The sequence below is a fragment of the Rhinolophus ferrumequinum genome, chromosome 20, assembly GCF_004115265.2.
Source record: "Rhinolophus ferrumequinum isolate MPI-CBG mRhiFer1 chromosome 20, mRhiFer1_v1.p, whole genome shotgun sequence".
NCBI classification, from domain to species: domain Eukaryota; kingdom Metazoa; phylum Chordata; class Mammalia; order Chiroptera; family Rhinolophidae; genus Rhinolophus; species Rhinolophus ferrumequinum.
In genome coordinates this window covers 42,342,629-42,358,396 of record NC_046303.1, presented here as the reverse complement: position 1 = coordinate 42,358,396, position 15,768 = coordinate 42,342,629, and the positions used below count along the sequence as shown (strand labels likewise).

General features: G+C 32.4%; 1 protein-coding gene across 6 annotated transcripts in view; it reads right to left on the bottom strand.

Annotated features, from left to right (window-relative positions):
• CACNA2D1 (calcium voltage-gated channel auxiliary subunit alpha2delta 1) overlaps positions 1-15,768 on the bottom strand; it is a 457,063-nt gene that overhangs the window by 9,937 nt on the left and 431,358 nt on the right. For all 6 annotated transcript variants that reach the window (XM_033088698.1, XM_033088699.1, XM_033088700.1 and 3 more), the window contains 9 exons: positions 14,998-15,065; positions 14,541-14,579; positions 12,898-12,969; positions 11,826-11,978; positions 11,690-11,742; positions 9,994-10,049; positions 9,412-9,541; positions 7,191-7,300; positions 5,972-6,054 (listed from right to left, as the gene is read on the bottom strand). In XM_033088698.1, coding sequence (XP_032944589.1) covers positions 5,972-6,054; positions 7,191-7,300; positions 9,412-9,541; positions 9,994-10,049; positions 11,690-11,742; positions 11,826-11,978; positions 12,898-12,969; positions 14,541-14,579; positions 14,998-15,065 — 764 coding nt within the window. The remainder of the gene's footprint in view (positions 1-5,971; positions 6,055-7,190; positions 7,301-9,411; positions 9,542-9,993; positions 10,050-11,689; positions 11,743-11,825; positions 11,979-12,897; positions 12,970-14,540; positions 14,580-14,997; positions 15,066-15,768) is intronic.

Sequence of the window (15,768 nt, the reverse complement as noted above, 5' to 3'; positions counted from 1 at the left end):
CTAAGAGTTGAGTTCCCTCCTGATTTTATGTTGCTGTGATGGGGGTGAAGGTTTTGGCAAGAGTGTCTCAGCCTTTCTTACCCACTGATGTTGGTATTGTCTTGTTCACCCAATGTGCAGGAGTCACTCAGCTAGATTTCTTTCAGAGGGAATTTCTTCGTTGATAGGTATAGGTTTGGTGTGTCTGTGGGATGAGGTAAGTTTGGGGCCTTGTATGTCACAATCTTGGACCAGAACCCTCAATAACTCACATTTTTATATTTTTAGCCATGAATTCTCCTCTGATTTCCACGTTCATTGAGCTCCACCGCCTCTCCTCTTTTATGTCTCAGAAAGCTCCCACACTTGCCTCAAAACATTATTTTTCTAAATGATACGTTTATGAGTAGTGAATCAGGTCAAAGACAACAAGGCACCTGCTATTCCTCCCTTTTTCTCAAATCTAATCCAACAGCATGTCTTAATAACTCTAGCTGTAAAATATATCCCCAAAACTATTACTTTCACTATATCATGTCCAAGTCACCATCACTTCTTGTCCACACTCCTGCAAAATCTGCTTCATTGTTTCTATTCTTGCCCTTTTGACATTTTTTTCTCCAGAAAGCAGTCTTCTAAAAGCCAAAAAATCAAATCTTTTCACTCCATTCTTGAAATTTCTGATCACTCTCAGAACAAAATCCAAATTTCTTAACAAGGCCTACAAAACCTTGTGTGGTCTGAAGCCTGGCTGTCTCTCCCTCATACTCCTGTATTCCTCTTCCCTCCTCCATCACTCATTCTGCTCCAATAACACTGGCTTTCTCTGTAACAAGTTTACTATCTCAGGGCCTTTGTACTTGCTCTTCTCTTTGTTCAGATATTTTTCCCTCTAGGTATGGTACCTACATAAAAAACAGCATGCTCAGTTACATTTGAATTTCAGATAAAAAGAAAACTAATTATTTTTTAGTTTAAACATATCTCAAATATCTCACAAATAGAAGAGCAGTCTGATACATAGTAAGTGTATAGTAAGTACTTAATAAATGAATAGTTGGTACTCAATAAAGTAGCCATATATTAATTGGTTAGAAACACTACAAACATACAATACTAACTTAAAGGCTTGTCCTTTCACCAGGGCGCCCCAGTTCTGGTTAAGTATTAATTTGATAGAATGGAAATTTACCACACAAACAAGACCCATTAATGTATTCAGGATACATTTTGTCAAATAAACTCTTATTAATGTAAAATACATTTTTATATTCTAGAAATGTATTATGGAAAGAAAAATATTCTCTCTGGCTTGATTCCATTGTTTATATTTTTAGTTGTTTTTTTTTTCCCCCTCCCCCGGTTTCATTTCCTCTGTGTGATGATGAGATATGTCTGTTTCAGGCTGGTAGGTGGTAGTTTAGATAAGTTATGTAAGTCTGTAAGTTGATTCACAATGAAAAGTCTGCCTCTTCAGTTTCCTGATCATGGTTTCTCATGTGTCTTGCACGGGCAACCACATTTACCAAGATTTGAAATTTAGAAATAAATTTTCCCAAGAGAAAAGTTTTTGGTTATTTGGCTGAGAAGTTTGTATTCTTTCTCTTCTAAATTATAATCATCATTAAATTTCTTTCAAAAGGCAAATCACTGGTGAAGGCATCCAGCAAATAATGGCTAGCTTTTGGATTTAGATATGCTTGCACTTAAGTCATCAGCTTCAAAGAAAATCTATATTTAAAATTATTTAGGCAGGTGGATACTATGCAGTAATGCTTTTAATAGGAATAAAATACCTAACAAATATTTTTTTTCTCCTACATAGCACCTTAACACACCTCATTAACTCTTGAGGTAGGTTGCATATTTGTTTAACTATTTCAATGTATGTGTGCATATATATATATATATATATATATATATATATATATATACACATATATGTAGTGAATTTCTTCAATGGCACATATTATTGGCATGCTTTACTTTCTTCTTTCATAAACAAAATTTTCATTTATTTGTTTGTTTATCTTTTGTTCTTTACCATTTAGTCTTCAAAAAGCTCTTATCAAAAGGTCTCATTTGAACATTTGTATTCTGATGAAGTCCTCATGGTTTGGGTTTTCATAATTATGTACCTATAATTATATCTTTTTTGGACTCCACAGAATATAAGGGTCCCAGCTTTAGACAGAGTCACTTTTTAAATGCTTAGAGATATCACCGTTTAGAAAGTGACACAATCACTCCAGCTTTCCTAATCCACCACAATTTCCTAGTTATAACCAGACTAACATTGCGGCTTAAACTTTGATCTTTATTGGTCCTCAATGTGGGGAACAACTGTCAACTAACCTCTCAGTTTTATTTTTGGAATATTTTGTTATTTCTTTCAATTTTCTATTGTTTCAGAGAAAATTCTTCCTTTGGTATCATCATAGCAATACTCAAATTGCATAGACCAGATTCAATGTTCCACACTGATAAATGTATTTTTAAATCACCAACCTAAGTCTTGTTAATGCAAAATATATGCCATCCATTTATCTTCTTAAGACTATTCATTATATATTCCTCAAGGACACAATAATATCAAGGAATCCCACATATGCTCTTTTTATCTTTTAAAAATTATTTCATTAAAATGTATTGATTCCATCCATTTGGGTCCGTAGTGATATTTATTTTCTTGGTAAATTGACAGTTATGGTGAGAAAAATATCATCATAGGAAAATTCAAAATTATGTTTTTTGGGGGGGTCTTAGGTGACAAAAAAATGTTACCTACAGATTTTTAAGGTAAAAGTAAAATGGGAAGTGACCTATTCAAAAGGAGGTTGACATGCATTTTTTCATCTAGTTGGAAGCCTATAAATCTTATCTAAAAATTCTGTGATTGAGAGAAGTAAACTTTTGAAAGTATAATAAATTTTTATACTATTCTTTACCTATAGAATATAATGTAACAACTTTTTACCCATAAGCTTCCGTTTACTCATTTCTATTATAATCACAATTAGGGACAGGTATAGAAAATATGATTTTGCAACACTTTTAATATATAAATGGTATGATTACCTATGTAATCTTCTATAGGCGATCGATTCTTTAAGGGATCAATGATATTTCAAATAGCTACCTATATATCAATTAAAAAATGTTTGTAGAGAGGGATTATTTAATTTTGGTCTTTTTAAAGTATTAAAACCACCTAGGTTTCCTTCACTTGGAATTTTTACTGTGAAAACCATTATTTTATTATCCCAGAACAAATTTAATTATTTTCTGAAACTCCCTCTGCTACTCCACTTTTTTCCCCCTTTGATAAGCTCACTCTATTCATAGTAATGGCCACATCTCCATCTAGTGGTTTCCTAATTGATGAATACCTGGACAACAATGAAGAAAGAACACAACAAAAGTTGCTCTAGTAACAACAATCATGGTGATCCCAGAGAACCAGAACAGAAACTGCAAATCTGTAAGTGGAACCCTGAACACAAGCTCAGGCCCTAGACACCTATTTAGTCATATTCCTTATATAATTCAGAAGTTTGTCAAAAAGCTATCAAATTAAGTTTGTCAAAAAGCTATCAAATAAGACAATGTTGCCCTAGATAATGTAAGTAATATTAAGTAAAACAAACTTAGAAATTTGAAGCACTTATACTAAAACATTTTAGTAAGAACATCAATATTTTGGTAGGAAAAATCTAAAACGTTGTTTAAACCATATTTGTTTATAAAAGAAAAGAAAACGTAGAATGATTGAGTTATTAAATAAAACTGAAATGATTCATTAATTTTATGTTAGCATCTTTTGAAAATAAATTGAGATGACCAGCTCTACAGATAATCCTTAGTATATTTTTCTTTAGTAAGTAAGACATCATGAAGGATGTATAATTTTTTTCCACATTGACTTAATCTTTATAACAAATCCTATGAGAAAATACTGATTTTTAAATAACTGTAGGATGCTGTTATGTTCTGTTTAAAATGAAAAACTTTTGCAACATTTGAAATTAGCTATTTGCAAAACATTTGTGCTAGGATTTTAATAATCTGGTTTCAAGATAGTTGTGATAGTGCATGTAGGGATATGGATTATTATTATTATTATTATTATTTTTAATTTCAAGCCAAACACAAAAACAAAGAAAAATTAGAGAAAGTGACTGACCATCCACACCACATGAAAACTTGCAGTAAAATGAAGATAGGAGCTGACATCATGGTACAGGCACGATTCGGTGTGCATATAAGTTGATCCTATTAATAACGGGCAAAGTAGCAAGTACAGGAAAAAGACAGAAAACACAGGAAAGAAGACACACAAGATGAGAGTTCATGCAATTTGCTGGCAGTGAGCAGTTTATGTGAGCCTCCATGCAGAGCCGATTTACAGTGACCATTGCAAATAAGCATTACCAAGATATTATTAGTACATGAAGCTACTGAGCAAGAGATGTACTTTCACACACAATCAATTGCTGTAGAATTTATAGGAACTTGAATATTGGAAACTTTCTGTATTTTCAAATCTTTTTAATGCCTCAATCAAAAAGAGTCTCCTAGGGTAAAAATATTTTGAGATTAGGGTTTTTATATGATCTTTAAAGCGCATCTGCATGAATTTAACTTCAGGCAAATAGCTGATGAGTGAAGTTTCCCTATGAGCAACACTACCCTTAAGCTCACATACAACATCCTTTCGGGAATGATTTGACATGGGCAAAGCTCCTGAAGGTGTGGTAGAAAAAGCCGCAGAAGTCCTCAGACCTGAATTTTAAGTCTAACTGGGTTAATGAAAAAGAAAATCAGCTGCAGCTTTGAATCACTTTCTCCATCAAAGAAGAATGAGCAATTGTCCTCACAGGGATAAGAGATTTCCTTGCTAAAACATCTTGCTTTTTCAGCCTTATTCACCATCACTGATTTGATTCCTTTTTTGCTCCAATTCTGATATGTATTATCAATTTGTGTAGTATGTATTCATGGAAATGCCTTATTTTTTCTGGGACAAATGTGGCAATATGTATTGGAGTAAATAAGTACATAATAGGTAAGTCTTTTCTAAATAAATACATAACAACCTCTATTAATGCACATTAGTCAACAGGTGATCTGACATATTTTTAGAATATCCTAAGATGATAATGGTCTGTGTTTGCACGCTCATCAGTGTGGGCAAGCCACTCAATGTAAAGGCACACTTTGATGAATATTATATTTAAAATTAGTTTTTAAATGTGGGCAGGTATTTTGTAGTTTTTGTTTGAGAATAAATTTTCTTAGTAAAATAATTTGAAAAGCATAAAGCTGATTACAGACACAGTAAGTCAGAGTAGTGTTTGTTAGAGGAAGACAGCTGGCCTATAGGAAAATCAGTAATTGTGTTTAAATAACATACATTTAACAAGCTTTGTGAAATTTTATCAACTTAATTGATTTGGACTAATTTCAAACAATATAAAAATAATACAGTTAAGAATATAATATAAACTAACATATGAGAGACTCAGAAACCATGTAAAAAAAGATAGACATACAAAACAGTAGCTGTTTGACAGGTTTTTAAATACCCTGAATAAGGACTAAAGACAAACTGAAAAAAGTAACTTTAATACGTTGAAGACTGAATGTAAACGAAGGTAGGCAACTCATATATCGTAAGCCAGTTACTATATATGAGAAAGTTTTTAAAATCATCCGATTTGTAACCTTAGCTTATTAGTAAATTAATTGGAATTGTGTTTGAAAGTACAATTTCTGTGGGAAGGACAGAGAGAAGAAGCAACTGTTAAGCTTATGCGGACCATGAAAAATATTGAAATGAAAACTCTTGTTTACCAGCAAGTACATCATGTTAATGAGAAACACTATGGTTAAGACATCACGTTTGAGTTCAAATTGCAATTTGTCTCCTTAAATTCTTGTGGCCAATGACTACTGAGTTATAGTATTTAATACAGTAAATATTTGTTCTTACCAGGACATTGTTATCAAAGCAGACATCCGGCCCTTTTCGGTATCTGGGTTGCTTAACCATATCACAAGGATCTGGACCATCGGCTAAAGAAACTTGTTAAGGAATATGAGGTTATGTGTTTTCACATCCTTAAAGAAAGACAATACAATATATTTATTTTCCAAAGCAAGTAGGAGATACCTATGCAATTACTCTAGTCCAACACAACCAGTTCAAGTACTTAGAAATTTAAGGAACTAAACTGCTACAAATTTTCTCTTGTTAGATTAAGGGCTGCAGGAAGAGATCAACTTTTTAAATTTGTACTGTATACAGTCCCTGACACATAGCAAGTGCTCAATAAATATTTGTAGTATATTAGTGAATGAAATGTACAAATGATGCAGAAGATTAAGTTGGGTCATTCTTGTAAAAAACAGCACAAGGGAGGACCTATGTGTAACCTATTTGGTAAGAAAAGTAAACTAATTTCTAATAAACGACAATTCTAAACATAGGTGAGAACTATTTGTTTTTTCAAAATACGGCATGGGTAAATGCAAAAGTTATAGGCATTCCACAGAACCTCTGCCTAAAATGCGTTAATAGTCATTGTACGTCACTTCGCATGTTTATCAACAGAAGTAGTTCTGGTGTTACTGACATTGCAGTTGTAGTATAGGACAAGATTTCCTTCTTTTTTAAGGCTGAATAATATTTCATTGTATGTATATACCATATCTGACTCCATTTTGGATGACTGACTATTGACAGCTTTCAAGCCACAACACTCCCTATTTCCTTCTGTCCCACATCTAGGCAAGCTGATAGGGAAGTTCAAGTGTTTCCTTCCTTTGGCACCACTTGGAAATTTGAGTCATGCAAGCCCCAGCCAGCACAGGTACCCAGCACCACTCCTGAACCACCATAAAAGCCCAAACCAGTTGCTCCTCCCTGTTCTCTCAAGCCACTTTCCCATCTCCTTGGGAACCTGCGTTGCTCTTTCCACAAAGCCTCATTATGCAAGTAAGCAAATAAGAAACTTTTCATATTCTTTTGGTGCACATGTAGTATCATTAGTCTTGACATGGAAACCAAATTTTGCTTGAGGTGTCCATTCTGCCTCCTTGAGGTGATCACTCTAGTTTTCTTTTTATGAGCATAAGCACTTGACAAGGTTAAGCATGCATTACTTTAAGATGGTTTTTCCATTCCAAACCTCTCTGATGTCAAAGGATACAAGTCTGCTCTGCCTGTATAAGCAGTCGGGTGTCACAGGGACAAGTCCCTTTGCTCTCAACCATTATGAATACTAAGTTGGTGTTCATAAGTTTTTCTACATGAAAGATTCTGCAAAATAAATATTTTAAAAAACAACAGAGTATTATCTTTTGGGAATGAAATAAATTTCTTTAAAAAATTCTTACAAACTATGACATCACTAACAAACAGTAAGACAGAATGAGAATGATTTTAGAGATAGATTACTGTGCTTTATTTATTAGTTTGCACATCTTACCTCTCTCAAATGAATACTAAAATATTGCAACAGACGTTTTCAGTGTGTTTAAGTGTTAGTCTTCACTGTGTCATCGTTGAATCTCATAGAAAAAAAGTGTTTGATTTTACATGTTTAAGGAATTGAGATCTTTATCACTGGAAATATGCCAAGGTTGCCTTATTTTACAGACAAGAAAACTAGGAGCACAAAAAAAGCTAAGCATCTTGTCCTAGCTAAATGGCAGAATAAAGTCTAGATCAGAGCTGTTCAGCAAACTTTCTGTGAAGATGGAAATGTTTCCTGCTTTATTCAGTATGGTAAACAATAGCCATGTAAGGCTACTGAGTGCCTGAAATGTGACTAGTGTGACTGAGACACACAATTTTAATATTAATTGTAACTGAAAAAGCCACATGTGGCAGTAACTAACTATTGAATCGGACGATACAGATATAGACAAAATCAAGGCCTGTATTCCATGCAGTTTTTTTCCACACCTTATGCCGTTTCTACCTTGTTTAGCAACCGAGATAAAAATGTCAATCTGTCATTAAACAGTAATTTCTTTATGATTATATATTTTCAAAGAAGTGCGATATTCTTGCTTTTTTCCCCATTGAAATTGGGACACAAGGAAAAAGCAAATCAAAAGAAACCATGGTTCAACTTAATACCTTGGTTATACTGATCTTCACAATTTCATTTCGTCAACTTTCAAAGCACACATTGCTATTACTGTATATCAATTAATGAAAGGCCAAAGAATTGTGAAACTGTTTCTGATATACCCATTAAACATACTACCATATTGTTTCTCGAAGTTGATAGCCTAATACATTAATCTCTAAACAAGATGGTCTGCATTTTTCTTGAATTCAGGCCTGATTCTCCTCCCCTTTCTGCTCCTTTTCATACCCTCTACCTTCCCTTAGGACATAGAGATTTGCTGAAGTCAGTCATAAAATCACATTGACCACATCTATTAAAAATGCATACTAGTTTCATTTAACCCTTTCCTGAAAATATTTTTTAATAGTTGCAGACTTCTTTTCTGAAATCCTAGCAACTAACCATCCCAGCCCTTTCACATGCTCAGATTACCTCATCTCCTCATATTTCCTCTTCTCTATGTTAACATTTCTTCTAGAATAACCTGCCCCAAGTTGCTAAAAACAAAGTATCCCAACTCTTTGCTTTATAAGCTGTGCCTTTCTGCTCTGTTCTCAGGTATCCTGTGACATGGATTATCACTTTCCTTAAAACTTCAAAAATCCACACCGTGCCTTTCTCCTCTTACAACAAAATTACATCCCATTACAACAACATTAAATTCTCTACCTCTTTCAAAAAATTTTCAAGATGTTTTATGGATATTGATGACTAACATTAACCTTGATTTTAGCAAATGATATTTTCTCCTAGTTCTTTCAATTTCAAATCAAATATATATTCAGCACAAATTTCAGTGAAAAGCAGAAGTAAAACACACATCACTGAATATTTTTTATAAACCTGTTTAGTAACTATGTAAAAAAAATCATATTTTTGGCTGAGAATTACTTAGACTTACTAACGTAATTAATCTTAATCGTTTTAGAATGAGTATACTGCAATTTTTTTCTATATTACAAACATTTTAATATGGGTTCTTTTAGACAAAAAAATACATTAAAATATAGTCAGATTTCTCTGTGTTCTGCCTAAAAGTGGGTACGGATTTCTTGATCATATAATATTAGAATTAAAGGGATTATAAGTTATCAAAGTTAGAGTTAATTTTAAAAATTTAAAATTTTAAAAATCTACAGAGAAACTCAAGATCTCTGATGTTTTCAACTTAAAACAGTTACTCATCTCTCAGACTGAAACAGCAATCTCCATTATTTTCCATAAAGATTATAAATGTGAGTACAATGTTTTAGTGAAGTAGGTCTAGTCCAGAAATGAAGAAACAAATTACCTGGAACAGTTTCCGCAGTCTAATACACCACTGAATGATTTACTATCATTATCGAAGAAATACTGGGTTTGTTCAGTAATGCAACTCTGTTTTGATAGAGAGGCTGTAAAATCATCGTCTTCCATCTCAACTGTGGAGAAACAAAGACCACCATTATGAGGGGACATTATAGGCAGTTCCCCAGAGCCTTTGTTTCTCATGGAGCAAAACAAATGAATAAGAATAGGCACCCTGATTGGCTTGTTTACTGCTGTGTAATATAGTGGCAGCCCCTAATAGGTGCCCAATAAATATCAATAATATAAATTAATTCAAATACATAATAGCTATTAAATAGAGTCCAATGTGACAGAGGAAAGTTTCTAAAGTATTAGGAAAGTTTTGACAAAACGATTTTAGCTTACGCGTCTCAAATGAATGATCTCTCTCTCTCTCTCTCTCTCTCTCTCTCTCTCTCTCTCACACACACACACACACACACACACAAACACACCCACACTTTCTCACTGAGTTTCTTGAACTCAGCACATCCAAAAATAAAATTTTAGTTGTTATTATGACAATACCTGAGCATTTACGTACCTGCTTCAAGAAGTCGTGGAAAGGTCAAACTTAGAAGAAATTGCTGTAGAATTGACCTGAATTTTAAATGTGAATAATTATGATAAAAATCTAAATAATGTCCTTGATAAATTATATAACAAAAACCTGCATATTTTTGCATATACACAAAAACATTTCTTTTTCATCTTTTTGGAAAAAAATTGTGAATTTGCTAATAAAAGGTTTAGGTGCAAGCACTTCCACATAAGTATTTTTTAAAGTATACAAAATGTAAATATTTTCCTGTTAAAGAAGTCATGAAAACAGATGTGTTTAGGACCAATGAGTGACACATATGTGTGAAGGGGCCTAAGATGAAATGAGAGTCTGGAGAAGTAGTAACTCTCAGAGGGAGAATGTCAACATTTCATTTTGTAGTTTTCAACTTAGGGTTTTCTCTTTATTTTAGTTTTTAAAACTCTGTGGAAGAAAAATCCCCCAAAACAAACAAAAATGACTCCATTTGTGCCACGGGTTTACAAACTATTCACTTTACAACATAGAATGTATTAGTAAATACAAAATGTAACATTCATGAAATAAAATGTACATATTACATATAGGGCACGTGATACATTCCAGTTTTATAATAACTGACAATCAAGCCAAATATTAGTGTAGAATCATCTGGAACTGAGTTTCATTAAAAAAATAAAAAGGCAGGTTGTGGGAGGGGAGGAGGGACATACTCTGGACAGAAAATAACATAAAGGCAATCAAGTATTTCGGAATCACTATGAGATGTAGAAAACCAGTGTAGATTGATATATAAATGTCAGTCATGACACAAAGCACCAATAGCACAATTTATTTTTTTCAGAAAATACAGGATTTTTAATCTAAAATCTTTGTGACATTATGATCATTTAATTTTAGCTGGGAAAGCTTCAACATCAAATGGATGTTAGAGATTAACCTACATGGAAGAAAGCTTGGCCAATACAGTAGGGCATTGATCATAAGAAAGATAAGTAGGAAGGAGGTAAGGGAGGGAGAGAATGGATCCCAGACACAACAGGAAGATTAGTTACTTGAGTGACCAGAACCAAACAATGACAAATTTGATCTTCCAGACTTTCCACAGTGTCTTAATTGGCAGTTTAAATGTCTTATTTTCATAGGTGGAAGGGTATAGGTGTGCGGGTGAAAGAGGTAGGAGGACGGAATCAATAAAAAGAAAGAATTAGATCCATTTCAGCAATATGATGCCTCTAAAACTATGCCAGCCTTTGTATGAATAGTAAAGAAGTAGAAAGATAAGTCATCAGGTCACATCAAAGCACTGATTAATGAAGACATCTAACTTAGATATTGAAGGCAATACATAGTATAGATCAATACACCTAATACTTAAGGAATTGTGTATACTATAATGAAAAAACACAAATGAAAAGACTTTCAACAGATCCATAGGAAAAAAGAAGGCTCTGAATAGGCTGAAGTTTGCATGAGCATAACATTGTTTTCATATAAAAAAACGGAATAATTGTAACATTTTCCAGTGATTATTTAGGAAGAACTATTTATAAATATTACCAATATGTGCTATAGGAAATGAAAAAAGTAACTTCCATAATAATTATTTACATGTCACAAAATCTGTATTTTTATCCAATTCTTTACTATTTCCCAATACCTTTCTCTCATTACCAACAAAAATACAATTTTGACTTACCAGGCAGCCGCAGTGGCCCACCAGCCAATGTGTAATATGTCTGCTATTGATGGCTATAAAATATAATTAAAACGTCATATCATTAATGTACACTGAGTATTCTTGGGAGAAGGAGGGCTGATGGGGTGTTACTGACCACATATGCCGAGCGATGCCCTGCTCCTTGTTTTGGTGCAGCTCCCGGCTCACACACTGACTGATAATCATAAGATTTGTTAAAAGCATAGACTGATATATTAACCAGGTGTCTCATCAAACTGGGATCAATCTCTCCAAAAAATCTTCCAATCTGGTATAGAAAAAAATACCGTAAAATAAAGTTTCAAATTAAAGTCAGATATTAACACCTGAACAAGCACAATGAAAAGACATAATACAAAGAAGCTGTATACTGCAACTACTCAGGAGCTTTAAAACAAAAGTAAGTAATAAATCAGTATATGACACTCGGAAAGAACTCAAATGAGCTTAGCTGTTCTCATTACTCAGTTGCTCTGTGTGAAATTTGTGGAAGGAATGGACACTGTTTACTAAGCATTAAGGTCACAATCAAATGCCTCCTCGGGAAAAGTATCATAAATGAGAGGAAAGGGTGGTACTGAAAACAAGATATGAACTTGTAGGGACTGTGGTGAAAGGGATTGAGTCCCATCTACAGGGGCGACCCTGAACTCCCGCCCATAAACATTGTCGGTTAGGAACAAGATACTTTTGGTGTTGAGAGATATTTTCTTTTTCTTTTTTTCAAAGACAAGCCAGAAATGTAGAATCAGAAATGAAATTACCTGGCAACGAATTCTATGTGAACCAAAGCCTATGTGCTGCCAATTTGCAAATTTGGGATTGGAAACTTTAGTTGTTTCCAACTAGCCACATATTAAGTTAGACATTATCGACTGATAAATGTTGAAGATATGGATATTTTCTAAATTTACAGGAGATCAAAAATAAAAAAGTTCATGTCAAGTTAAGATCCTTAGCTGTATGTTTTAACAGTAACTGAGAGTACCAGAAAGTAAACACAACTAACAAACATAAGAAAAACTAGATTTAGGATGCATTTCTCAATGATTTTACTGTATTAAGCACTTAAAATTTATGACAGAAATACAGCTCAGAGGTTTCTATAATGGTGGGAAGGAGTTTTTTGATGCTGATCAGGAAAACAAACTTTGGAAACCCTACTTCTTCCCATTTGGGGTACATACCTGGTTAGTATAATCATCATGATTTGCCATCAAAAGAAACCCACCATCATCTAGAATCACACAATCCATGACCTATCAAAATAAAAATAACTATTAACACATTTTTAGAAAGGTTAGGTGGTTGTATTATCCTTACTCTATTATATGAGATGATTATAATAACAAAAATAGGAGAAAAAAATTGAATGACTGTATCTTCTCTTGAACATATATATATATATATATATACATATATATATGTGTGTATATATATACATATACATACGTATATATATGTATATATATATATATGTTCAAGAGACTCTGATGAAATAAATTAAAGACATGCATAGATTCAGGTCAAATCCACAGAGCTTGGTATTCCACTACCATCTATATAGTTAAAACAGCCAAATCAGTCTGAGGAAATCATAAGAAAAAAATCAGAATTAATCTTTTTGCCACTCCAAAGTTATCTAAATGATTCAGGAAATTGGATAGATTGACATATTTAATAATGTCTAAATATTTTATTATTTTAAACAGAAACTTAAGATTTTGACAAAGATATTTTTAAAAGTAAATTTTCGTCACCGTTCTTCACGGTCTTAAAAAAAACAAAACAAAATAAAAACCTGCAGCCTGAGGATACTTACAACTATTTTATATTAAAACTATTTGGTTGCATAATTTGAGATTTAAAAGAAAAAGCAAAACAAGGAATGTCCATGACATGACTAAGAAAAAAAAAATCATCCTGAAATACAGAATAAATTCCCACCCAGCTTAAATTCATGAAATAATTTAATAATTTTTATTGTATAAAATCACAATTTAAAATGTTGTTTTCAGAGTTGGGGGCATATGCATATAAAGACTATGTAAAACAGATAAACTACAAAAATAATTAAAATTATTGGCTTAAAACTTTGCAGAACTAGAAATGATAAGGTGATATGAACCCTCTGCTTCCCTTGGAAACACACACACACACACACACACACACGCACACACAAGAGGCCCAGAAGAAAACAGTGGAATTCATTTTTCTTTATTCATTCTTGGAATAACTCATCTAGTATCATTCTTAAAACATCTTTAACTTTTGAACAAAGAAAGTCCACTTTGCTTTTTCAATTTCTCAAATGGAAATAAAATAGAAGGCAATGTAAAATCCAGTCCATGTTAATGGAACTTTATAATAAATTATATAATTCTTAGGTTTAGTTAAAAATTTTTCTCATCACTGAAAATACAGTGTTGAACAAATTCGGAGAAAGTGCAAAAGGTAAGGGAAGACTGCATTGATAATCAACAAGGACACTTTAGTTAGAAAATTCCATCCAGGGACACAGGTAAAGATAAATATGTATAAAATAATCTAACATAATTGAGATTAACGCAAATACAGTTCATATTTATATGGATCTTTTTATACCTTCCCATGATATAGAATATTTTTAAAAATAGAAGCATTTAAGGTTAGGAATTAAAAGCATATAATTCATATTCTTATTTATGAATTAGTTCACAACTCCATTGATTAATATTTTTAGCTTTCAATTAAAATTTCCTGCATCTTTTTTTTTTTATCATTAAAGTCTTACCAAGAGTAATACAAATAAAAAAATAAACTAAAAATTTTCACTAAAGAGTTTTCTTACATCACTGTTTCTTTTGCAGTCACAAACTGGACCAGCACACTGAAAGACAAAATACAATTGTCACCTCAGGTTTTTTTAAATTAAGATTTTAATTATATCATATTATTACCATGTTACAACTAGAAATCTTACAATAATTCATCTAGTATAAAAATAAGACTAACTAATAGTCTATTCCATAATAAAAAGATAATAGGTTTATCTTGAAAAATTAGACATCAATTAATAGATAGCTAAATTAGCATTTCAAATTATAGCATTGAAATATTTTTCTTTTTATTACATGTTAATTGATTAAACAAAAAAATATTTGAAAAATAGGAATCCATAATTCTGTTTCAATGTAGTTGTACTGAAAATTTATTTTTCCTCTGTATAAGAACTTTATTTTTACTTTTTAAAAATTCTTATTTGAGATTATTATATATAGCATAAGAAGTTTTTTAAATTATCTTACCGGATCCCTGATTGATGTTTTGGTGAAATTCTCTATCCAGGAATTTACATCAATTTTTATTCCAACAACTGGAAAATTATATAAAGAAAAATTGACAATACATTAAAAAATGTAGCTATGATTCTTACATATCTGTTTTTTCTCTCACATTTGAAAATTCCTGAGTAGGTAAAAGTACAAGTTTCTTGAGATGAAAAAGAAAAAAAATCTATTTAATTTAAGCTGTATATTGAAAAGTTGATTCAAATTAATTTAAAAGCCTGCAATTTCAGTTAGCTGAAATAAATATTTGCTAGGTAAGTTAGGTAATTTGTACAAAAGCATTACATTTGGGTTGAATATAATGTTTATTACAGAGATATAGTTCTTGGAGTTTTCATTAAGAAGTAATGCTAATGGCTCTTAACCTATTACATAAACTTCATTTATAGTCACAACACAGTTTATTTATTTGCCACAACCTGGCCAATTAACTAATCCAGATAGTTACCAAAAACAAAGTGATAGTATTAGGAATAGCTTTGCAAATATGGCGTCGTTCAAGCAGAATGGTTTAAGAGGCTTCCCTGACCTCACCAAGGCATGAATCAGTATTTAAGAAATGTTTATTGAATAGTGGATAGATGAGAGGATGAGTGGGTGGGAAAGTGGGAGAACGAATGAGAGACTGAGAGAATAACTAAGTGAATAAAAGCAACTGAGTGAATGAGTGAGGGGTGAATGAGTTAGTAAGTGATGGAGTCAATCCATGTAGTTGAACCACTGAGGGAT